This window comes from Cibotium barometz, chromosome 9, assembly GCF_041138505.1.
Source record: "Cibotium barometz isolate CiBa-2024 chromosome 9, ASM4113850v1, whole genome shotgun sequence".
NCBI lineage: Eukaryota > Viridiplantae > Streptophyta > Polypodiopsida > Cyatheales > Cibotiaceae > Cibotium > Cibotium barometz.
In genome coordinates this window covers 57,772,380-57,797,133 of record NC_141054.1, presented here as the reverse complement: position 1 = coordinate 57,797,133, position 24,754 = coordinate 57,772,380, and the positions used below count along the sequence as shown (strand labels likewise).

Genomic DNA, 24,754 nt, shown 5'->3' with positions numbered 1-24,754 from the left:
GAAGCAGAACTAGATATCATTGATGAAGCTAAAGTGATGGTTCCAGAATAGATCATTTGCACCGCTTCAAGCATGGCTCAGGCTAAAGACAGAGAGTTCCTCACAAAGTTTAGGACCGAGGGACCCATGAATCGGTATGGCTTGACAAAGAGTTCTTCGATGACTATCTGGCTTTATTGACGGACTATTTGGAGGCTATGTAGCTTCCGTCAAGTTAAGCAGAAGGGGATGTCACGTGCATCCCGCACTTGGATGCCACGTGGTCATATTTGAACAAGAAGGTGCAGGACCTGGAGTGGAAAACTGGTCCCATGTGGGCACTAGGATTGTAGGCGGCTAGAGCATAAGGGCTGCCCAAACAACTTGGACAGAAGCGTTGGAAAAGCTAGCAGCCCACGTGTGAAAACGAATACTTAAACAACATTTAATGCTCATTAAACAAGTCGTGGAAGGGATTTATTGCTGGCCGATTGAGAACTTTTGCTGGTATAAAAACACAGCCTAGAAAAACGATTCATTTATCTCATATTTCCCAAAGTGCTGTAGCAACTCAAGGGCCCGGACAGCCAAGGGAGAAGGTTGAAGGTCAAGGGCAGAGATTTATCTTGGCCAAAACAGGTCAAGGCTTAGTATTTTATTTTTAGATTTTACATCATTCTAATAAAAGCAAATACACCATTCGTGGTGGGGGCCCTACAGAGGGTATTCGGGACCCAATAGTGTGTCCTCTTCTCCCTCTCTTTCTCTGTCTATTTTCTGCATATCTATTTTCAGTTTTGTGCGTTATTCTCGTCGTGAACGATTTTTGATTTCTGAGCATTGAAGTTAGCGATCTACCCCGAAGCTTCTGCATGTTACAGCACATCAAGTATGGTCCAAATTGGAGGATCTCTATGCTCAAGATTCATCGATGCGGTTAGTTACTTTGCAAGGGCAACTCTACAGTGTGTTATTTCCTACTGGCAGTTCTATGCAGTTGTTCCTCATGAAGGCCAAGGTTATCCATGACCAGTTTGGCAATGCATGCTGCTTTGTCCTCTGCTCAGTTGGTTGCACTTATCCTCACCAAGCTTCCCCCGGAGTATGATGTGGTTTCTCGAGCTTTGAGGTGCGAGGTCACAACCACTCAATTGGATTTTGGTGACCTCAGCTCCCTTCTCTTGGAAGAAGAGTCCATCCTCGTTTCTCAAGGTAAGATCAAGATGTCTCTTAATAGTTTTGATCAGGCACTTACTTCAGTACAGAAAAAAGGTCGGAGTCGTTGCTTCTTATGTGGGAAGAGAGGACATCTGTCTAAGGATTGTTTGTCCAAGAAGGAGGACAACACCAAGGGCAAGTCTTCATCTCAGAAGAAGGGCAAAGACACAACATGAGACAGTGATACAGATACTTCTAGTGATTCATCTAGGGCTCCCAGGGCGCTTCCAACTCGGGAGGATCAAGATGGTGTTCTTCTCTAGTACACATGAAGTTTCCCCCATGTGCTTCCAGCCAAAGGAGGCTTGTGGGCGGGAGAGGGGGTTGTAAGCAGCTCCATTTTTTGGTGCATGGGAACCGTGAGTCGGAGTTCCAAGCATTAAAAATTTGGAAGGACAAGATCATCTTTGGTGTAGCAGAGACTATGGACATGATCTATTCTGAGTTCATTGTTCGAGGTTTTGGGACGTGATGTGCTCACAATCCATTGCTGGGGGATAATGGGCGCGGTGTGTCCGGCAGCTCATCATTCTATTCTTGGAGCTCATTGCACACTTGTGTGGGAATTCAAAGTTCTTTGCTGTTCGTGGTGGCATTGTGTTTCGAGGAAACAGGTTGGCGGGTGCTCTCTCCGAGGTGATTCCGGTATTTGTAGTACGGAGGGTCCATGGTTGCATCTTCATCTGCTTATCTTCTTCAGACTCTTGCACAATATGAGCTCAGAGGGGGTGTTAGAATATTGTGCATCTCAGTGTATTGGGGCCATGCCTATTTATTGGGTATTATCTACATTTTTCTCCTTTTAGTAGGTTGTGGAGTAGTCGGCCAGCTCCTAGGGGCAGTCGGCCAGCTCCCTACCTCACTATATAAGGGGCCTCCTCTAGTCACTTCTATTATCCAATCCTAGCACATTTGTATTGCACTCTCTTGTTGGCTATTGCCCTTGTAAAAGCCTCATGCTATAATAGAAGGTGATCTTGTCAACAAGCTCTCTCTCTCTCTCTCTTTCTTTCCTTGTCTATGTTTCCGCTTGTGCATACTTCAACACTTTTTATAGGAGAGACCCCTTTACAAATTCTAAAGCATATGTTGCCAACACATATGCTTTATGCCAAATATGATGCCACCACATATGCCTTCTAAGAGGCTGTTCCGGCACAAAAGACGTATACATACTAGCGGTTGTTCACACACATTGGAACCACTTTATTTAAAGTCTACATACAATGTTAGTTTACACAACCATTTTATTCCACATTAATCACTATTAATATTTAACTTCTTCTTCTTTCACTATTAATATTTAACAACTTCTTCTTGTACATAATACAAAGCAGTAGTTTAGGACTATTGTGTGTGCTGTATGTGTGATTCTGCCGCACTCTTCTTTCTATCTTTGAAAACCCTAGCAAATAGGTGCAAGTGTTCTACACTAATTCTAGAATTGGCTCTGGGATGCACTTAGGAGGGGCGAGTGGCTTCTATTCGATCAGTTACATAAGAATTGGCTCTGCAATTTCCTTACAAGCCGCTTTACGCGTGCTTTCTCTAGCAGTGGTTGGGATATTCCTTTTGCTTTTTGGAAAGATTGGATATGTGTATGAGGCCTTCCCCTTGTTAGAGCTAGTTTGAGTAGGAGGTCCTTAGTCGTCTCACCAAGGGAGGTAGCTTCGGAACTCTCATCCAAACCACTCTCTATACTTACTACGTCGCCGTCCTTGACAACTTGTTGCGTGCTTCGTTTCTGCATGCTCTTACCTGAACTTCACTTGTTAAGGTGTCTCGTTCTTTGGTGAACTATAGCCTCAAACATGGAAGCATAGCTATATTCCATGGGCTCTCCTTTTTCTAGTAGTAGTACCCAAATTGGTCTTGTTGCTCATAAGACAGAGCTTTCCTGTTTTGTGCCTCTTGGAATCTGCTGGTAACGTCACAGAGTGCTACTGAGCAGGTATCACAGTTCAGCCCTTTGTAACTCCTTTTTCATATCAAGTAAAAAAAAAACTCCATGAAGGTTGTGAACGTTGTGTTGTTTATGATTTTTGCATTGTTTAATAAGCAAGTAAGCCACTTCTTCCAAGCTATTTGACATTTCTTTGCTCTTCCTTGGCACTGGCACCCTAGATCCTCACATGCTGCTGTTTGTCTTTCCACTTCAAACAGCTTGGTTCCTTTTTTTGAGAGACCAGAGAATAGGTGAAAGAAGCACATTGTTTTTTTTTTTTCTGAGAAAAGATCCTTTCATTAGTTATAAAAAACGCCCGTAGGGCTACAAAAGATCCTCTCCTGCTCACAAGAAAAAACAGAGCAGAGAAAACAGCAGGGCAGCCAGGGAGACTCTCCCTAGGTGCTGAAAAGTACAAGTATCAGTACAAAGAACTGAATGGCTATATCATACAATAGGAGGGGGGAAAAGCCAAACAGGTAGCCTGTAGTGCTAGCAGGGGGACCCCGCGTGAAGGGTATAGAAGGGGCCGCTGCGCCAGGTGGTGTGAAAGGCCTGGCGCCGCAAGATTGCCTCATCCGAGTCGCCCCGAATGCGGTCGTACTGTCCCCGCAAGGTGTGGATCAACTCCTGCCAGATCCCCCGAACAGTCTCTGCTGGTGGCTACAGTCTCCCCTCAAAGGCCCTGAAACACCGGGCCTTCCAGGTGAACCAGATGGTGATGCTGCTGAGGAGCTCCCATCGTAGATCCATCTCCTGTGTCCAGCTGGTGGACGAGAAATCCGGTGAAGAAACAAGGCGAGGCTGGCCCCTAATGAATCTGATGGCCTGGCTGTCTTGCTCCGTCTCATAGCCCATAGCAGGCCCTGACGAAGTCGACCAAGCAGCGGCACCCCACGTATACGTACCCTCTGGAGAGAGGGGGGCCAGAATACGCAGCATCCGCAGCCAAATCAGCTGCGCCTGAGGGCAGTCCCAAAGGCAATGTCTCTGTGTCTCCATAGGGTGGCCGCATCGGGCGCAGGCCGTTGGAAGACCGCTGTAGACAAGCCAGGTGCCAACTGCTGAGCCCCTGTGGGCGACCAGCCACTGGAAAGTCGAGATCCTGCGGGCCTGTCGACTAGCCCAGAGTCGGGCCCAAAATTCCTCCAAAAACTCCTGTGAGAGTCCCTGTAGCCGCCAGTGCCCCGCTGCAGCTGGAGAGACCATCCTCCTCGCCGTCAAAATATGCCGTCCCAACCGAACAGTATACTGAAAAAAGGTAATCTCTGTGGCCTCAAGGGATGCATAAGGATCGTGCCACTCGTACTCACCAGGGTCCCACTGTATAGCCGGGCCAAGGGGCGCGCTGCATATGCTCATATGCGCCAATCCGGGAGCACATCTGCAGGGTCTGGGTCAATATGCCACTTCCGAGAAGCGGCGGCCACTACCCGTATCCTCTGAAAGGTGCACTCTGCAACCAAAGGCGACTCCACCTCCACTCTCTGAAGTCTGCCCTCATCCTGAATCTCATAGTAGAGGCATCTGCCATCCTCAGTGCAAGCTCTGACAGCAATCAGGATCTCCAACTGTGTAAAGGCTCCCATCCACCGTGGGGCCACTAGCTCGATAGGCGTGAACCACTCCTCTGTGAGTGCCTCCTGAATGTCATCCCTGATAATCAACCCCCCTCTGAACTGACTCAGCCTCTCCACCTGGATCTCCTCTGGTAGACTGCAGAAGGCCTGCCAGTCTCCAAAGCTACGTGCTGGGCCTGCCGCCAAAGGTCCCCAGGCTAGACGAGGCCGAGAACCCAGCAGATGACCCTGCTCTGTGCGAACCGCTGGGCTCCAGATGAGCGGCTGTCTGGCCCGCTCCTCAACACAAGAAGGAGGTCGCTGAGAGAGCCCCGGTCTCAGCAGCTCCCAAGCTCTCAGGATGCTCAAAGCAAATCTGTCCTCCCATCCTCTACTGAGGCCTGTCCTCCTCATCTCTATGAAGATCCATCGAATCTTTGGTGCCCAAGTGCCCCCTGCTGGGGGAGCCCGAGCCTGCAGCCGCTGCAAGAGAAGCTCTTTCCAAGGCTCAGTGCCTGGAAGCAGCCCCCGAACAATAAGCTTCCCCAATAAGGCTCTACTCTGATCGACTGGATCTATAATGCCCAAGCCTCCCTGAGCCAGCGGAAGTGTAATAACTGCCCATGCAACCTTTGCCCAAGCTGGTTGACCGTCCCGCCCAGACCAAAGAAAGTTCCTGATCAGCCTCTGGACCTGGGTGATGCAAGAGCTCGAGAAGATCTAGCAAGACGTAATGTACCACATGGTCGCTAATAGCACCTGATTTGCCACCACCACCCTCCCGGCCAGGGATAGTCGAGCTGTACTCCAATACAAAAGCTTCTTCCGAATGCTCAGAAGAAGCGGGGCAAACTGCTGCTCAGGTGACAAATCTAGTCCAATCTGGCATCCCAAATACCGCACTGCTGTGCCAGGAGGAATCCATTTAAAGCCGGGGTCCGGGCTCCATGCCGGAATGGAAGCGCTACTGATCCAAAAGGCCACTGTCTTGCGCCAATTGATCAATGCTCCTGAAGCTGCACTAAAAACCTGGAGCGACTGCTCTGCCCGAAGAAGATTGGCCTCCTGGCCATGCAAAAATAAGCCCCTGTCGTCTGCAAACTGAGCATCGAGCAGGTTCTCCCCCGAACTGGGAGCTGGAGTCCTCTCAAACCAACCTTCTCTGCCGTCAAATACATGCTCATAGCCTCCGCAAAGAAGAGAAAAAGAAAAGGGGCGAGGGGACACCCCTGACGGACTGATCTGGTCAGCTCAAAACTCGGCCCCCGTCCTTCTGCAATCAACACCTGGCTGCGAGTTGTGGAATACAGAGCCGCCACCCCTCTAATCCAACCTGGCTCAAAGCCCAGGCGAAGCATAGTGCCCTCTAGGAAACCCCAATCGACTCTATCGTATGCCTTCTCAAAATCGAGAAGCATCACGACCAACTCCTCACCAAGAAATCTAGCTCGGGCCGTCGCCTCCCAGAAGGTGAAAATGTTGTCAAGGATACTACGCTCCTTGACGAATCGTGTCTGGGTAGCATGAATCAACTCCCCCAGGAAGGGCTGGATCCTCAAACTCAAGGCCTTTGCTAAGACCTTGTAGACAGTATTGAGGATCGTAATAGGTCTCCAATGCCGAATATCATCTGATACTCCCTCCCCCTTGGGGATGAGAAAGATCAAGCCCTCTGAAAAGCTCTGTGGCATCACCCCAGTGTCCAAAACATACTGAAAGCCCCTGCGGAGGTCTGGCCCCAAAAGGTCCCAATAGCGCATAAAAAAGGCAGGCGTCAGCCCGTCCTCCCCTGGGCAACTATGGTGCGGCATGACCCTCAAGGCCTCAGCAAGCTCAACCTCTGAAAGAGGCGCACCAAGGACTGTACGCATAAGATCTGTGACCCTCCTCTGCACCTGGGCCCACACCGTCTGTCTGCAAGCATCCCGAGCCTCAGTGGCTGGCTCCGCTGAAAGCAGGTCTCTATAGAACCCAGTGGCAATGGCTCGGATCTCCCCGGGCTCAGTAACTACAAACCCGTCCGGCCTCCCAAGCTGACGGACTCCTGCTCGAGCATGGCGGGGTCCGGTAATCTCAAAAAACTCCCCAGTCACTCTATCCCCAAGCTACGTCCACTGAGAGGCCTGGCGACGATAGTAAAACTCATGTCTCTGCTCCTCTGCCTCTCTAACCTCCTGGCGTGCCTGGCTCAGCTGGGACGCCACCCACTCACATGCAGGCTGCCGCTCCTGAAGGCGCTGAAGCGAAGCAAGGCTGCATCTCAGCCGCTGCTCCCGCTCGCGAATCTCTCCCAGCCGTGTCAAAGCTGCAGCGTGCAGAAAAGAGCTAAGCTCCATGAGTCTCTGGGCACACTGGCCTGCTGCATCCTGGTCAGAGCACTGACTATCATGCCAGATCCTCTCAATGTCCTCTGCAAGACTAGGATTTGTAAGTACCCTCTCTGGGATCCTCAACTGCAAGCTGGGCTCCCGTGTCCTCTCCTCAAGTGTCAAAATAACTGGCGCATGATCTGAAAATGAGGTGCCAGCGAGAATGCCAACGGAGCCCCCTCGCTCCCCTAACCAGTCGCCCACATAAAAGCGATCAATCCGTGATAGATTAGTCCCTCCCTGCCGGCGATCCGACCGAGAGAAACTAAGACTGTCCTGAGAGCGGGAGAAGGCCCCATGCTGCCATGCATCAGTGATCCTCAGTGACATGCAAAATCGCTCCCAAGTTGCAAGCTCTGTGCCGTGCACTGTAACATGACTGCCTCCCACCCTATCAGCCGGGTCCTCAAGCATGTTGAAGTCACCCCCGACACACCAATGTGTGGCCTCCTCTGGCAATGCATCCGTAACTTGGGTCCAGAACTCTGCTCTGGCACTAGCATGGTTGGGCGCATAGACGTTGAGCACGCCCACTAGCTCATCATGCATCCTCAGAATGACATACTGTGCTCTACCAGGCACAATGATCCCTCGATCCACAATGGCCTGCCGCCATACATCTGCAATGACCATGCATACTCCTCCCTGTCCACCCAAAGGACCAAACCCTGCAGACCAAAAGGTGTCCCATCTACCAGGCATCACCGAACCATATCTCCGGATCCTGCTCTCACCCAAGTGGTGCTCCTGCATCATCAAAATATCAATGCTGCCACCAACCAGGCATCTCTGAAGCTCCTGCCTCAAGCAACCACGATAGCGTATATAATGTGCTCCGCCAAGGCCCTGTACATTCCATGAGATGATCCTCATGGATGACCTGCTGAGGTGGATGCTGTCTCAGCCGTACGGCGGGCCTTCGCAAGCGGCTTGGATGGAGAATAGTCCCCATCCGAGCGGCTACGAATCTGCCCACCCGGTGTACTGCAAGAATCACGGATCAGGCGCCAGTGGTTGTGACCCATGGCGACTGCCCCCCGCTCAGACAGAGCAACCTCGTGTATACATACATATCTAGGGTCGTGTGCTAAGTCTGCCACTATGCGAACGACCAAATGACGAATCCCTGAGGCATCCACACTCCCGGGATCCAAGAAAAAATGAGCCAACTCCCATAGTCGGCCTATCACATCTGTCACCTCCAGATCGCTCACATGATGAGAAAACTCAACTGCCTGAGTCTTCAAAGTGCTAAGAGCGAGCTCTAGAGTCCACTCCCGGTCGCATGGGCCACATAGAGGGAACGAGAAGGCCACCGCTGAATCAAGTGCCTCCTCCCCGCGGGCCGGAGGAATCACTACATGAACTCTGATGGGTGCTGGCTCATGGGGGCCCTCTGCTCCAAAAAGCCGTGTGAAGGCGTAATCAAAAGCCTCCGAGCGCTGTCTAGTGCCGAGGCGACTCAGCCGACTGTGGATAGATGATATCCGTGAAGCCCGAATCGGCATGGTAAGTCTCCTCTGTGGTGCTCGAGCGAGGTCGGTGCTCAGCGCCCTCCGGACTGCAGGTGAACGCCAGGGGACTGCCAGGGCCTCCCGGGGAGGAGAGGCGGGCGGGGGGGGAGGGGGGGGGGGCGAGGGGGGTGGAGAGGGAGCCGCTGCCGAAACCGGAGCGGGGACGGGAGGAGGCGAAGGTGGAAGCGAGGCGGTGGGGGGAGACGGGGGTGGGGGGGGTGAAGGAGGGGGTGCTGGCATCTCCTGGTCCTCAGTCGTCTCGCAGGGGTCTCCTCCTGGAGGGGAGTAAAGCTGTTCCTCATCACGGGAACCCAGTGATGCTGAGACTGTGGCTGCTGCTTCTGCAGCGGTCTCTGGGCGTGCTGCTGTGGCTGTCTCCCTCGACGGCGCCCCTGTCTAGGCTGCCACTCCGAGGTCTCTGTGGCCTGAGCAGGTGTCCCGGAGGCTGGCTGCTGAGCCGCATCTGTGGGCGGGCCATCAGGGGCCTGCTGCTGGGGTGAGGGTCGGGGTCTCCTGCGAGGGCAGGCCTTGGCCAGATGACTGACGTGCCTGCAAATGAAGCACTGGTTCGGGAGCCCCGAGAACTCCACTCTCTGATCAATCCATCCCCCCCCTATCCTAGGTAGCTGAATGACCTTAGGAAGGGAGGAGATGTCAGACACCAAAACTCTGACTGAGGGTAGCCCAGCTGCTCTGGCCACCACTGAAGCTGCTGTGGGACCAGTCTCTAGTACCGAGCCCACCAATGCTCCTAGCCTAGAGAGGAGCGGAAGATACTCCCGGCGGAGTCCAGGGAAGCAAACTGTAACATGGAAAAGGCGCTCTCCCTGCTCGGCCGCTGCTGGGTCAAAGCCATGCTGCCAAGGTCTGAAGAAAGCCCGAGCACCCCTGATGTCAAGGGGACTCATGGCTAGGACCTTGGCCACGCTCTGGGCGGTCTCGAACTCGATCTGGTAATGTCCACGGCCCAGTAACTGTACGTCCAGGATCTTGCCCACATCTGCAAGAAGGCGGGCCTGGAGAAGATCCCGGATCTCCCCTCTGCTGGGGCGAGTGCCGACTATACGGCAGATGGTGGAATGAGCCTGGAGGCGTTCCACCTCTGCGGTGAGGCTCGCTTCCTCTTCTGGCGAAAGAGAAAGCCTGATGGGGGTGTCCTCAGGGCAGGCGAGGGGGCTGCGGGGGAGTCCCTCTGAGGCGGGGCGGGAGGAGCCTCCATCAGAGTCTGAAGCTATGGCGAAGGCGAGGCGAAAGCGGAGATCCTGCAAGAACCGAGCTGCACACAGAGAGGCGGAAGACGAAGGCCGGAGAAAAAGGGAAAACCCCCCTGGGGGCAGAAATCAGCAAGAAAAGGGAGGGGGGGGGGGCGAGGCGGCGAAGAAGTAGCCCGGGGGGGGGGGGGGGGGGGGGGGGGAGCTGTGCGCAAGAGGGGTGGGGGGGAGAAAGAGCTGGTGGAGGGGGGGGGGGGTCGGGGCGCTGCAGAGGGGAGGTGGGCGCCAAAAGGAAGGGGGGGCGCGAAGGAGAGGTGGGGCGGCGGGCAGTACAGCGAGGGAGGGGGGCGCAGAAGCGAGGGCAAGCGGGGCGGCAAGGGGGGGCGCGAGGAATGAGGGGGGCGCGAGGGGGCGAGCAGGCAGGTAGGCGGGGGGGGCACAGGTGTGCAGGTAGCGCGAGCAGGGAGGGGCGGGAGCTTCAGCGAACATCGAAAGAAGCACATTGTTATGTGTTTTTATTTTATTTAGGAGGGTGCATGTAAGTACACATCGATTCTGGGCTATTAATATATACAGAAAAGGAACAGTACCACATTAACTATCATTACAGGAGTTGAGACTTGGGACTTTTAGGGATGACTACTGTGAACCTGTAGGGCAAACAGGGACAGTAAATTGAAACAAGGTGATTAGTTCTACTGTGTGTTTGTCAAGTACTTGTTTCCTTGTTATAGCTGTTTGAACTAGTGCAGTAATGAGACTGTGTGAAAGCTGTTGAATAAATGCCCTGGTTGTGATATCAGGCTGCTGTGTGAATTGTGCATGACTGGTTCTCATGCGTTCACGGGCAGGTGTGGTTGCTGCACATGTACATGCTGAAGATTAGTGGCCACCATCAATAGCACACAATTTGCAACCTGTGGTAGCTAATAAACAGAAATAAAAACCTGCTAGTGTCTCAACATGGTGATTGGTTTGTGCTTTACGGCTGGCATTCTATTGACGGTAATCTCATTTCTTCAAGGAAATCTTGATCTTGAGCAAAAGAGGGTGCATATTAAAAATTGACAGGCAAGAACTAGTCAAGCTGCTAATTTCAAGATGGGGGCGTTCTGCATTGCACCTTAAGATGTTGCCTTAGCATTTTATATCTCTGACACCTTCCTTGTGCCTTGTTTAGACCAGATTTAAAATTCTTGGGTACTGAGGCAAACGGTTGAGGGAGAGTGGTTGCTCTGGATAGAGATTACGTGTGAGGGGGAGGGTAGAGGAGTTACGTTGGGGCCTGTCCCATCTGTGCCTCTGGGGGAGAAATGTCCTGAGAAATCAAATATCTGTTAGAATAGCTCCCACAGCATTGGCAACATAGGTGTGCGTGACATTTATGGATGCATATTTTACTTGCCAAGTTTGATTGGGTAGTTGTCCTTTGAAGGTCACATATAACACACAAACAGCTTGTGCAGAGGAATTCAGGAAAACAGTGTGTTCTGAAGGGCATGCAGGGAACCAACATGATGATGACCATCATTGCACAGGTGATTTTCTGGGCAAGTAGTTGTGAGCTTAAATGCTCTTGATTTTTTTCACTTACAGGGTAAAATGGTTTTTCCAACCCTTTCAGTGTAACCTGCAAAAGCACTCATCTGGTTCATCCATCTCATAATTATACTGCTTTGCCAGGCAACCATGAAAACCTTCCAGAAACCACACTCGATGTAGCAGCTCTTTTAAGAACAACGTAAGCAGACACTTGGGAAAGCAAAGTGATTAGTGTCTTTTACACCAGCCTTTCATTGGTAATATGTTTTCAAGGAAGCTGTGCTTTTGTTGTAGTGTTGGAACCCAATGGACGCCTGCTTCTGCTGCTGCTGCTGCTGCTGCCTCACACGATGGACCAGGAATTTGCTCCCAAGAACCATCAACGGTTCTAGCAAAGGCTTCACATCTTGGAAGTGATGATCCAAAGCAGGAGGAAATGAATCTCAAGAGTCAACCAAATTCGAAACAAGACAATATTACAAAACTTAATCCATTGCAAAAGAGTGCTCAACAGCATAAAACTTTTGCAAGTAAGAGCTTTCTGTCAAGTGGATTTTATAGGACATGATTTCCAGGTATTTTTAAAGAGGTGTGATGATGGTTTCACGTGATAGGGTTCTTCATTTGACTGTACAGACTTCAAAATACTGGATCTTATCAGTGGTCAAGAGAGTGAACAGCAGAAAGAGGGCTCATGTTCTGAGCTTTACGCAGCTTATGTGCTAGAAGGTATTCAATCTTGGATGTGTTAATGAAAGCTGATGTAATTTACTAAGTCTCTGAGCTGATTTCACGTCATTCTTCATCCTTTTCTCTGGGAGTAGTATAAGGTAAGACTTGTTACATATAGGAGCATTGCCCATCCCTGCCGGTGGACTGGGCAGGTGGATGGGCAGGATCCCAAGTGGCTCCCTTGCGACGGGCACATATAGGCTTTATTACACGTAGCATGAGCAGGTTCACATTTTTCAGCAGGTCCCAGTGCAGGTTGTCAGCTTTTGGGAAAGTGATGGATTTTGATTGACCCTGTGCTATGTCTCTGGAAGGTTTCTTCCTTGATGGGTATGCGTTGGCAATCCAAGTCAGCATCCCAAGGATAAGGTGAATAAGACCCTCGGTAAGAAAAGAAGGCATACTCCGGACATGTGTTCCACATCTCCGGAAGGGCCATAGTGATATGCTCCTCAAACTGATTCCAAAATGTCATGAAAAGGTGGGTGAAAGGCCATCATCCCCTGGACACTTACCTTAGGGTAATGCATGGAGTGCTTGCCTGAATTCCTCAGCGGAGAAGGGGGCATCAAGTGAAGTATACATGTCCTCTGTGACCATCTGATGCAAAGCAGCCCAAACCTTCTGTCGTGCTCTATCCCTCTATGGGGTATGAGGCCAGATGCTATGAGAGTATGTCTTTCCTTGTCAAGAACCCAATCATCAACATAGAAGCGGTCTAAGCGTGCATAGATGCAACCTGCATCCCTCCTCCTATTGGACAACAAAGGAGGAGAGAGGATGGCCTGTTGTGTATCATCCTCAACCCAAGAATATCTGCCATGTATAGAGAGAATAAACCTCTCCAAGGAGGCCCTCTCAAGTGGGTGCACCATACCCACTTGTCCTCTTTTATCTGCTGCTCCATGAAGAGGAGCATCATTCCTCCTCATGTCCGCTCATGTGTCAATGCTAAGTTAACATGGGATGCCCTTGCAGCAGTTTATCAAGTGCGCAAACGAGGCACGTGTTGCCTACTTGAAGTAGTTGGACATGTTAAATATGAATGAGAAGGACTCTATCGATGAGTACCTTATGGCGAAAGACCTTCGAGAGCAACTTGCAAACATTGATGAGATCATACCAGATCCTTCTCTCGTCTCTTCTATCCTCAATGCATTACCTAATCATATCAGAGTTTTTCCACGACACTCAGGTTGCTTATGAAGGCCAATCCCAACACATTCTCTTTTGATGCGTTGGTGTCCTTACTCCTGCAAGAAGAGAAATCTAGAGTGAACAGGTCTAGCATGAGGACGGGGAATTAGGCTTTGGTTGCCTATGGGCAAAGCCTGGTGCCAATGGCTATAAGCCAAAAGGTGTATCAGCCACCTCTTCTGGCAAAGATGCAGACAAAAGGGACAGCGAGAAGCCCAAGAAGAAGGGTGAATGCAATTACTACCGCAAGCCAGGTCATTACATCAATGAATGTAGGAAGAGGCTTGCTAAGGAAAAGGAGAAGAAAGACTTTGGGTCTTACTCATTGCCAAACAGTGTACCTAATTTGGGATGACTACTTAACATGTAACTCTAGTGTGTTTCGCTCTTCATGTCTCTTGGGTCGTCTTGGTGATTGTCTACCTCTCATGTCACTGTCTAGTCTGGGATGCATGATAAGCATAGTGTCTTGTCAGGGTTGTGTGAGTGTGTAGTGGAGCATTACTGTGCCGCTAATCGCCCATCTAGTGGCAACATCCATGCAAATCGCTGGAATTCGCCACGGATCTCAGTAAAGTCAGTGTAGCCGCATGTCTCCCTAGTCAAGTAGCAACTCCTGAAGGCATATTGCCATAGAGTGAACCTGTGACTCATAATAGTGTTACAAACCCTAGTGTGCCAGGCAGTAAGGTGTGCCTACAAGTACACCAAAATATGGCGATCCTGTCTGGGACCTGGGGGGTTCCATGGCCCCCTGCCTCTCCATGTCCGCTCCACCTGCTGTTTTTTTTTTGCCATGGTGCTGTCTTGTTTATTGTTCCAGCGAGCCTCTTGCTGTTGTATTGCACACTAAAGCCAGCCCCTGTTATTCTTGCTGTGGTGAGTATAGCGGCCACCCACAGAACTGGTTATTCCTCCAGAGGGTGGTGTACAGGTGTGCGCAGCTCGCTGTGGCGCTCGAGGGTGGTGCCGGAAGCTTGCCATGTTGCACTACTCTCTGCCCCATATGAACCCTGCCCACTTCCTTCACACGTCACTCGCTCCTTCCAGCTTGCTCAGCGTGCCTCTTCCAAGCTGTTGCTTGGCACTTCTTTGTCAAATAGTCAACCCTGCCTGTTACTCGGTGCTCCTCCACACGTTGACTCATGCTTTGCACACTTCTTCTGACGGGTAAGGTGATGGAAATTTCTCTGGATTTTATGTGCAAACATCCGTCAAATCTACTTTTCCCTAAAGAGGCGAAGCCACATGACTCCATACACATCAGCATACCACCCATTTTGAGGCTTTGAGCCCACCGGGGGTTTGGCAATGGAGCAAAGGGTGTGTGAGAAGCTAGCTTGGGCAGATTCGTGTGGAATAGATGTGAGATATGTTGTAATGGCTGAGAGTGATGATGAGAGATCAAGGTCAGCTGTGTGGTGGTATAACAGACCATGGTGAAAGTGAATGTGGGTGAAGGTGGATGTGGGGGGATCTGAGGTGTGTGGCAAGTGGGGGCAAGATATGGTGAAGGTTAAGTAAGCATGATCTGCCCTAATGGGTGGTGGTGGGATGGTGAAGGTCCTAGATATGTGCAAGAGACTCCATCAAGTAATCCACCGTGCTAGAGCCAACCCCCGAACCGGAAAAAGCTCAGGCTATGCAACTTTGCAAGGTGGGCCAACGGGACATCTCGTTATAGATCCTAGATTAATCGTCTCAAACCCAGTCTTCACCCTCTCTTGTGTCTTTGAGATTTTCTTCTGGCTGCTTGTTTCTATGAGAACATTCAAATACTAGATAATGATATGCACTTGTTCTCCTCAGAAACAACATACAAGTTAGCATTGAAGGGACTTCTTGAGACTGATAAACGTGGGGGCTAGTTTGATGGTTCTACGGCTTGGGGGCTGTACAGTGCCGTCTTGAGCTTGCGAACCATGCTGTCCATACCGGGGGCCTTGAAACTTAGTGGCTGCTCTACATACACCTTCTTGAGGACCCGCTTGAGGAAAGCGAACTGCACATCAATCTGAAGAACAGCTCACTTTCTCTTTTTGGTAAGGTCAAGACCATATGGATCATGGTTCACATGAACTAGAAATACTTTTTTCTTTCATAAAAGTGAGCCATCTGAAGGACAGCCCACCTCCTCTTTTTGGTAAGGTCAAGACCATATGGATCATGGTTCGCATGTATTAAAGTACTCCATGCTACACTATTAACAATGCCTTTGATACAAGTCCTGACACCAGTGATAGGCAAGGTTATGGTTCGCATGTATTAAAGTACTCCATGCTACACTATTAACAATGCCTTTGATACAAGTCCTGACACCAGTGATAGACAAGGTATGGCCTGCATGTTGGTGCAGATCATGCATCATATGAGATCTGATTTGTGTTTTTTTTTCATGCTTTCATTTCAGGTATGGGGAAGGTTCCCAACTGCACCCCGAAGAATGTAGAAAAAAAGAACGACAAGGTTGGTCCAGCTTGTAAACCCACACCTGGGTAAGTGTAGAAGTATATAGAAAAAATCTTAATACAAACATCTTGCATACATTTTACCACACGTCACTAGTGTATCAGCTATGGTTTTTGAATTGCAGAGTGCAGCACCTTTCAAATGACATGAATACAAAACATGCTAGAAGACAGAAAGGCATTGTGCATCTTCACGGAAGCTCTGTTTGTAAGACGGTACAGTACAGTCTTTCTTATGTGAAAGATGGAACCAAAACTTTGAGTGCAAAGGCCTAATCATATCAGTTTATGGCTCTACTCATTCACAAAATATTTGAAGAATGTCTGCAAAGCTCAGAGGATGGAGTGTTTGGAGTATTTTCTACAGAAAGATGCAGTGATGTTTATGCTCGTTAGTTTATGCAGGGTGAAAAATGTGATGCAGTAAATAGCTTAGAAACTTTCTCTCACACTGATGGAGAACTTCGCCCAGGGAAATACCACCGAGGGAAATTCCATACAGGGGATCACCACCCAGGGGAAGATATAAATATCTGGCCAAGATTGCATTGTGTCAATTCACATTTGGATCATCTACCTGATAGGGCATTGTCAAAAGAGAGACAGTTTTCAGGCCCTGATTACATTGTGACATTTCCTTCTCCTGTATATAATTGTGGTCCAAAATTTTCAAATATCGACTCACAAGCTCAGTCAGTGAGTTTTGCTTTAGAAGAAAGCCATCTGTTTTCCATCTGCTCCGACTATGAATCGACAAATGCTGGCTATCACATGGATGATTATGGATTGTTTGATGACATTCAATGTGATGATAAGCCAACAGATGTTCGTGCCAGTCAAAGCAATGATAGGATCACAAACCTCCAGATCGAAAACTTGACTGATGGCGTATTGGCACTGCATGATTCTTCAAGCCCTAATGCTTCACCATCATTATTTGTACAGGTCTCCATTTTTGTTATTTTTTTTTTCGCTTTGATAAAAGGGCATGCTATTTTATCTTTGGGTGAAGTTGCTTGTTCTGCCTGTTGGAAACTTGACTGACCGAGTATTGGCAATGCATGATCCTTCACCATCATAATTTGGACAGGTCTCCATTTTTTGTTCTTTTTGTTGTCTTTTTGATAGCAGGGCACACTGTTTAGATTTGCGTGAAACCGCTTGTATCTTTCACTAATTTGTATTCAATTTTAAAGGCCAATGTGCCATTTGGAAGCCACATTGTCCTCCTTAAGCCAGCACCGCATGCGTTGGCTTCCAAAGAGTCTATGAAACCAAAATGATGTATATGAAGTGTCCATGAAATCTCGTCATGGATGAAAAAGAAAAAACAACAGAAAACTAAAATTGAAAACTGAAAGCTAAGATGTCAGACCGTAAGATTATACAAGATGAAAAATCTAGATCCCACTATGCCAAGTATAGGGTACACTAAGTGACGGGATATGGGAGAGAAAAAAAAACAGTCAATTATGCCGGGCAAAGGTCCATCCAGGATATCCATCGTGGGTGATATAAATGTCAGTAGTCTGCCGTGAGGATGAGGCCGCTCCATGGCAGGCCAAGATCTCCTAAATTTGGGGGGTGGGCAGGGTTCGACGGAATGAGGACGTCTAGATCTATTGAGTGTGTGTGTCTAATCTGATGTTACTCCCATGGGCCTGCTGCGAGGGGGCACTGTGGTATAGGCTCCCATATCTATTCTGGTGGGCTCTGGTGCCTCCCTATCCACCCCTCTAGGATGGAAAAACTGGTGATGGTAAGCTGTGAGAAAGAAAGAAGAAAGGAAAGTTATATTAACGTCTACAAAAGGCCAAAATGACCTATGAGAACAAAAGATTACGTAATCATCCAGAGTACAAAATATGAAATGAAATGAGCTGAGCATTACATTGCAAGGCTAGAGCTAACTAGGATCTGTGATCCATGATCTAGGATCTATGAGCTGAGGCTAGAGCAGATCCAATACAGTACAGGGCTGATCCAAGTATGCATATAAAAGAGGGGGGGGCCTGATCCAAATGAAAAGTAAAGTAAAGCCGATACAAGGCCGATAGGGGGGGTGCTGGGGAGGGCATCCTCATCCTAAAATCTCCCGCATAGGGCGTTGTAGCATGGAAGTCATGGTAGGGAGGCTAAGTCGATGTGGTAAGGCCTGTCAGTGGTGGGAAATGATAGCCACAATCCTCCTGTGATGGCGTGGGCATGGTCGAGGTCCTCGTGGCTTAGGGTGTCTGGTCTTGCAAAGCTTGGTGGCTCTCTCTAGAGTCACTCCTCTCAGCTTGGCTCCCACCTGGTGTCCAAGTGTGTGGTCAGATCTCGGTGTCACAGGCGGGCACGTGAATACAAAAAACCATTGGCCCAAATCACAACATACATTCAACATCCATCACAACATGAGCATGAATCAATACATCTGTCACATGCATCATAAACATATACATCTTGAAAACCACATAAGATAATCTTGCACATGACAGAGCACTAGGGGCTGAAGTTGGGCCAGCCCCCCCCGAGGTATCTTTATTACCAACACAGTATTCTCTTGTACAAGATGCGGGTGCCCGGGAGTTCCACTGCTTTGCCAGCACCAGATTTATGCAAATCTGTGAAAAACAAAGTAATACAAGCTCTCGGTCACCAACCAGCAGTCACCAATTGCTCAATAAAGAGAGCAGACCCTCGGTCACCAACCAGGGCGAAAGCAGTCACCAACTGCTTTCCAGTGAAACCAAGCCCTCGGTCACCAACCAGGGCTAAACAGTCATCAACTGTTTCCTTGATTTAATGGCTGTCCACACGATTGTGCAATCCAACAGCTTCAAACAGGCCCAAAACAGCACTTTGGCCAAACCGTTTTGCAACCAGTGAGTAGGGTTGAAGCCAGGCACAAGCTGTATCAATTCCAATCCAAGAAAACCTTGTTATCTTGCAGAGTTATGCTATAAATCAGCACAGCCTGCCTGTAGAGAAGCAAGAGATGCTGCCGACCAGCCCGAGAGAGCCTGTATGTAACTCAACTGGCTCCCTATAGCCTGTATTCAACTTGGCCACAGCAAAAGAGAAGAGAGAAATCATTGACGACCAGCCCAATAGCACATGTTTTTTTGTAGTCGGCCAGCCCTACAACACACATTCTTGAAGTTGACTAGCTGTCTAGCACCAGTAGGAGCAGTCGGCCAGCTTCAAGTCTCTTCTCACTGCTGTTCAACAGCCCTAAACTCCCTCTGGAAGAAGTCGACGTGCTCTTTTTGGCTGCCCTGACTTGTTCAACACACCATGCTCCCAGAAAAGCAACTCGTGTGCCATAAAATACCTCCTCAACCACTTTTAGCAACTTGTGGGCTTTTGGCCTAGTGCCTGGGTGCCCAACACTCATAACTGGTCCCGGTTCATTAATAAAGTCCAGAGTCTAGACCGATGTGAACTCTCTTATAATTTATAAGTTTGTCCGCCCAAACTTTAATGAGTATGAACCTACAACCATAGACTTTAGTAGACAAAGGAAATAATAATTAAATAAGGTTGAGTGTGCACACTTACCACCTGCAAAACACATAAAAATCACTGCCTTAGTCCCAAACAGGTGTGCACACGTGTCCACGGGGTGTCCCTTGCATGAGTCCAGTTAACTCACTAGTGTCACCAACCCTTCCATGAGTTCACATACTCACTAAACAGGGTCACCAACTCTTTCATGAGTTTACACACTCACTAAGGTCACCAACCCCTGCATGAGTGCATTTAAGAAAAAAAAGAAAAAAAAGAAAGAGACTTCTATTAAGTATGAAAAAGACATACGACAATCACAACTATAAGCCGGAAAAGAATAGAATCATCCCAATATGTAAGGTGATTTCAACCATTGAGGAGCATCATGATGCCATGAAAGACCTATGGTACTAGAGGAAAAGAAGATGCCATGGTCTCACTCCCGTATAAATATCACGTGCTTTGCTTGCGTAGAACGAGAGGGCCCCTGAATACGAGCCCAAGTAGCCATAAGAGTATGGATGATATCACCCCATATAGTACTAATGCACTGAGACCCAAAAATCTGGGCACCCTCAATAGCTCCGTGCATCTAGCTCTCCAGATCTGCCATGCTGTAATACTGGCAACAATCTCCCAACTGGTGTCAATCCTCTGTTTGGGGAGTGTATAATCAGAGTGAGGGACATCCTGCAATAAACCATGCTGGGCAATACCTCTGCGAATGAAAATAGTAGAATCTGTACCACTGTCCTCATAAAAAAGTTGCGGACTGGATTGGGAGAGCCAAGCAACTACCTCCCAAGTCACATGCATGGCTCGGCCACTCAATTTGCCCATAAGTTGGGCTACAGAACCCCAAATCTGTTGTGCAGTACTGCATCCCCATAAACAATGTTGTACAGTCTCAGAATCTGCCGCACACCTAGGACAGGAAGGTGCTACACCGAAAACCGATCTCCACTGATTGGTGGGGAGACCACCATGTATGAATAACCAAAAGAAATGAGAGATCTGGCTCCTTTTGTATGAGTGCCAAAGTCTATGCCAATATCTGCGCTATATCACTGGAGAAATATCAGAGCTCTCCCAATGAGGCCCAAGAGTAGGGATCCTATGCATCTGTCTAGTGAGGAGAAGCCTGGCATTCCAGACGGTGAAACTGAAAAAAGGAAGGCTTTTCAAAAGATCGAAGGCATCAATCCACTTCCACTCTCCGGCATCCCACTGAAGATATCTGATAGGACTGCTACCATATAACCACAAACACCAAGAGCCATGAGTCACTATCTGAGGAGAAGGGTCAATGAACCAACGCTTCCCCGAACGACCAACAATCCTCACTGGACTAAGCCTAGTATCTCGGATGATCTCCTCCATACTACATCTCCTCAATCTCCCTCTAGGCATGATAGAGTAAATGATGCAATCTGTAGCCTCTTGGCCAGGGAGAGCAATGATCTGTAGAGGTATGCCTATCCTCGAAAAAACTCCCAGCTAACTCGGATGATAGTCTCCATGAAAGGTCCCAGAGAGCCACTCATGCGGAATAGCTGCATCAATCTGATCAATACGAATGCGAGAGCCCCTAAGATGCTGAATGGATGCAGCTCTTCGATCCTCCGTAAGACTCTTAAAGGTCTTCCAAGCAAGAACTGTGTATGCACATCTCTCCCAACCTTACCACTGCATATAACGAGATGCACCAAGTGGCCGACCAGCCTCATCCCTGATGAGCTCGTTCCACATAATAGGTTGTCGGTCAGCCTCATCCAAAGACCTAGGAAGCCTTTGTCGCAAAAAAGATCTCATGCTTCCCCTTGCTCTGACAATGGCTACAATAAGAGGGGAAGATGGTGCCCTAATATCAGCCTCTGTGAACAAAAATCTTGTGCTGGACATCGAGTCTCTCCCGACCCGGGGTGTACATCCGGAAATCTGAGACAAGAAAAAATCCTTCCAAGGCTCAGTGTGTGGTAGGAAACCTCTGACCACAAGTTTGTAGAGCAACGCCCTGTACTGAACATCCGGATTGATAATATTCAAGTCCCCCTCTTGTTTGGGTTGAATAATTGTGAGCCAAGCTACCTTGGCACGAGTGTCTGAGGTGCTATCCAAACCCGACCAGAGAAAATTGCGGATCAATCTCGATTGACCAATGCACGCACGAGAGAAGAACCAACAAGAGGCAATAAACCAAGTTGAGGCAAGCAATACCTGTTTAGCCACCAAAGCTTTGGAAGCTAAATCTAATCTCCTGGAGCTCCAACGAAGGAGCTTCTTTCGAATACTCTTAAGTACTGAAGCAAACTGCTGTTATTGGAGAAATATCAATCCCAATCTGGCATCCCAAATATCTAGCAGTGCATTCTCTGCTGATCCAAGTAAAACCAAGCTCTACACCCCAAGCAACTCTCAGTGAATCACTAACCCAAAAACCAACAGATTTGTGCCAATTAATGATTGCCCCTGTTGCCAAACAGAACTACTCTAGTGCTATCCAGAAAGAACATAAGCATATATGTGAAGCCTCCAAGAACATGGCTGTGTCATCAGCTAACTCAGAGTCAACCAATTTCTCTTGACTGCGAAGAGGCAACCTCAATCCAGAAATACCAGCAATGGAGCGGAGAAAGATACTCATGGCCTCTCCAACTATGATATATAATAATGGGGCTAAAGGGAAACCTTGCCGTACTGAGCGAGAAATCTGAAACCGCTCTCCTCTATCACTGCAAGCGAGCACTCTACTGTGGGCATCACGATACATGCATGAAACTCCCTTGATCCATCTCTGAGAGAAGCCCATATGGCTAAGAGTATCCTCAAGGAAGTCCTAATCCACTCTATCATAGGTCTTCTCAAAATCCAAGAGCAGAATGGCTAAGGGCTGATTGCTCGCTTTAACCCATTCGATGGCCCGCCAAAACGAGAAATTGTTATCAAAGATGCTCCTGCTATGTAAGAATCCATTCTAAGTATCATGAATGACATCCTGCAAAATTGGCTGCAATCTGATGCTCACTGCCTTAGCAAGAATCTTATATGCAGTCCCAAGTAAGGTGATAGGTCTCCACTAGCCAATCAATGTCTTATCCCCACTCTTAGGAATAAGATAAATAAGCCCCTCAGTGAGAGAAGAAGGCATAGAACTTGTGTCCCACATCTCCTGGAGAGCCGATGTGATCTCATCCCCAATCTCATCCCAAAAAGTAATGAAAAAAACAGGGGAGAGGCCATCCTCCCCTGGACACGTACCATGAGGTAAGGCATGAAGAGCACGATTGAACTCCTGCATAGAAAAAGGGGCATCTAGAGTGGCACACATCTCCTCAATGATCAAATGTGGCAATGCATTCCAAACCTTCCTCTGTGTTTGTGTCTCAAATTAGAGTGCGGCTCAGCACTAAGAAGCTAGCGATAGAAATCAGTGGCAATCTGTCTAACCATAAGAGGATCTGAGTTAAGAGTGCCATGTGAATCCTGCAACTGCCTGACACTATCTTTGGCATGAGATGGGCCGTGAGTAGCAAAGAAATGTTTGTTGCGTCTGCCACCCATCTGTGTCCAAAAGGATTCTTGGGCATGGAAACGGTACTCCGTGCGCTGCTCAAGAGAGTGATGAAGTTCTGCCCTAACAATACATAAACAATCTGCAACCCATTGAGCATGAGGATGTTTCTCGTGCTCTTTCTGTAAGGCAGCCAATCTACGTCTAATAGCCCTTTCTAAATCCAAGGCCTCTTGCCACTTAGATAGGGCACATGTGTGATAAAAGTCACTAATATCACAGAGAGCAGAGGCTAGGCTTTGAGAGGCCTGTGAGAAATCATGAGATCTCCAAATATCAAGCATATGACGTGATAGCTCTGCATCTGAAAACAAATGATCAGGGATGCGTACATGGGGTGCAGATCCATGGCAATTCGGATCTCTAATACATAAAACCACTGGGCAATGATCCAATTTGGAGGTGCCTGTAGCAATAAAAGTATGCCCCCACCTTTGTCAAGCACCAAATCATCCACATAAAATCTGTCTAACCGTGCATAAATACATCTTGCATCCCTTCTCCTGTTAGACCATGAATAAAGAAGAGTGGATGGTCTCCTCGAAATGTCATCCTCATGCCAACAATCTCTGCCATGAATGGAGAGTATAAACCTCTCCCAAGACGCTCTTTCAAGAGGATGCACCAAGCCCTCATGTCCACCTCTTTTATCCGTTGGCATCTCAACCATGTTAAAATCCCCACGAATAATCCAATGGTTGGCAAGAGGTATCAGGGTAGTTTCCAACAGGCATTCCTCTCACCTCTATGGTTAGGAGCATAGAGGTTGAGAATACCAATGCGTGTAGTACCCTACATAACAAGGATCCACTGCGCTCTGGTAGGCAAAATGACACCATGTCCAATGATGCAAGGCAAGATCAAAGCTGAAACAGAGATACAGACACCACCCTTGGTACCAATAGCTGGTGACCAAAAGGTGTGTCTCGAGAGAAGCTTGCATGATCTCCCACATTGGCTAGCATCTAGTTTATGCTCTTGCAAGAGCAATACATCCATAGGTCCACGTGTGACTGCACAATGAAGCTGGGTTTTTACAATTTGTTTCCGCCGACGCGGAAAAAAACCCCCAAGACCCTGAATGTTCCAAGAGACAATCCTCATAAGAACTCAGAGTAGGAACGACCAGATCTCGTGGTCGTCGAAGGACCCCCTTTAGAGACGGAAGTACGTCTCGCATAAGTAAGGGAGGGAAAATCTGACGATGTAAACCTTACCTCTCTCTCCCACTCCGGGGAAAAGCCAGGGCTAGTCCTCAAAACTGGAGAGGTACCATGACAATGCGAATGCTCAACATCATCCTCAAGGGTACAATCATTCTTCAACTGTAATGCAGCATCCTCCTGTGAAGGATCCAGATCATGTGCTTGCAAAGCCTCATCCTCCAAAGAAGGATCAACATCCTCTGAGGCAAGAGCTGCATAAGGGTTAGGGTGCTGCACAAGGGGTGTCACTGAAGGGGCAGGTACGGGGCCATAAGGGTTAGGGTGCTCCACAAGGGGTGTGACTGAAGGGGCAGGTACGGTTGCCGACGGGACCTGCCATCCCTAACCACAACCCAACGTTGCGTGGTCTGCTGTGGCAAAGGAGCAACTGGAGTCTCGGCAACTGCAGAAGGTATCTGATGGGTAGGACCACGCCGCCTCCTAGCATGGCCCCTCGATCTGGGACAATCTCTAGCAATGTGGCCCTGTTGTGATGACAAATCCGACATTGGTCAGGTCTGCCTGCAATCTCCATCCTCTGGCGGAAATGAGATCCATCAGGTCTCTAAAGCATAATATGATCGTCAGTAGTCGATGAATCAGGAACAAGCACAAGGACCCGGGGTACATCATCAAGAGTGGCGGTAACAGTCGCGGAAGCTGAGATGGGAGAGCTCGGAAGGACTGGTACCTCTAGAACCTAGCCAAAGGATGCCCCTATGGAAGCTTTTAGCTTATGGAAGCTTTTAGCT

At 48.8% G+C, this 24,754-nt stretch overlaps 1 protein-coding gene across 7 annotated transcripts in view; it reads left to right on the top strand.

Moving 5' to 3' along the window:
* Positions 1–24,754, top strand: part of LOC147635753 (uncharacterized) — a 167,370-nt gene that overhangs the window by 24,704 nt on the left and 117,912 nt on the right. For 4 of the 7 annotated variants that reach the window (XM_086803159.1, XM_086803155.1, XM_086803157.1 and 1 more), the window contains 7 exons: positions 11,253–11,333; positions 11,479–11,536; positions 11,632–11,867; positions 11,974–12,066; positions 15,677–15,761; positions 15,860–15,950; positions 16,140–16,679. In XM_086803159.1, the coding sequence (XP_086659285.1) occupies positions 11,253–11,333; positions 11,479–11,536; positions 11,632–11,867; positions 11,974–12,066; positions 15,677–15,761; positions 15,860–15,950; positions 16,140–16,679 (1,184 nt within the window). Of the gene's footprint in view, positions 1–10,542; positions 10,801–11,252; positions 11,334–11,478; positions 11,537–11,631; positions 11,868–11,973; positions 12,067–15,676; positions 15,762–15,859; positions 15,951–16,139; positions 16,680–24,754 lie in introns of those variants that run through there. The other 3 variants (XM_086803161.1, XM_086803156.1, XM_086803160.1) reach the window with 3 other exon arrangements.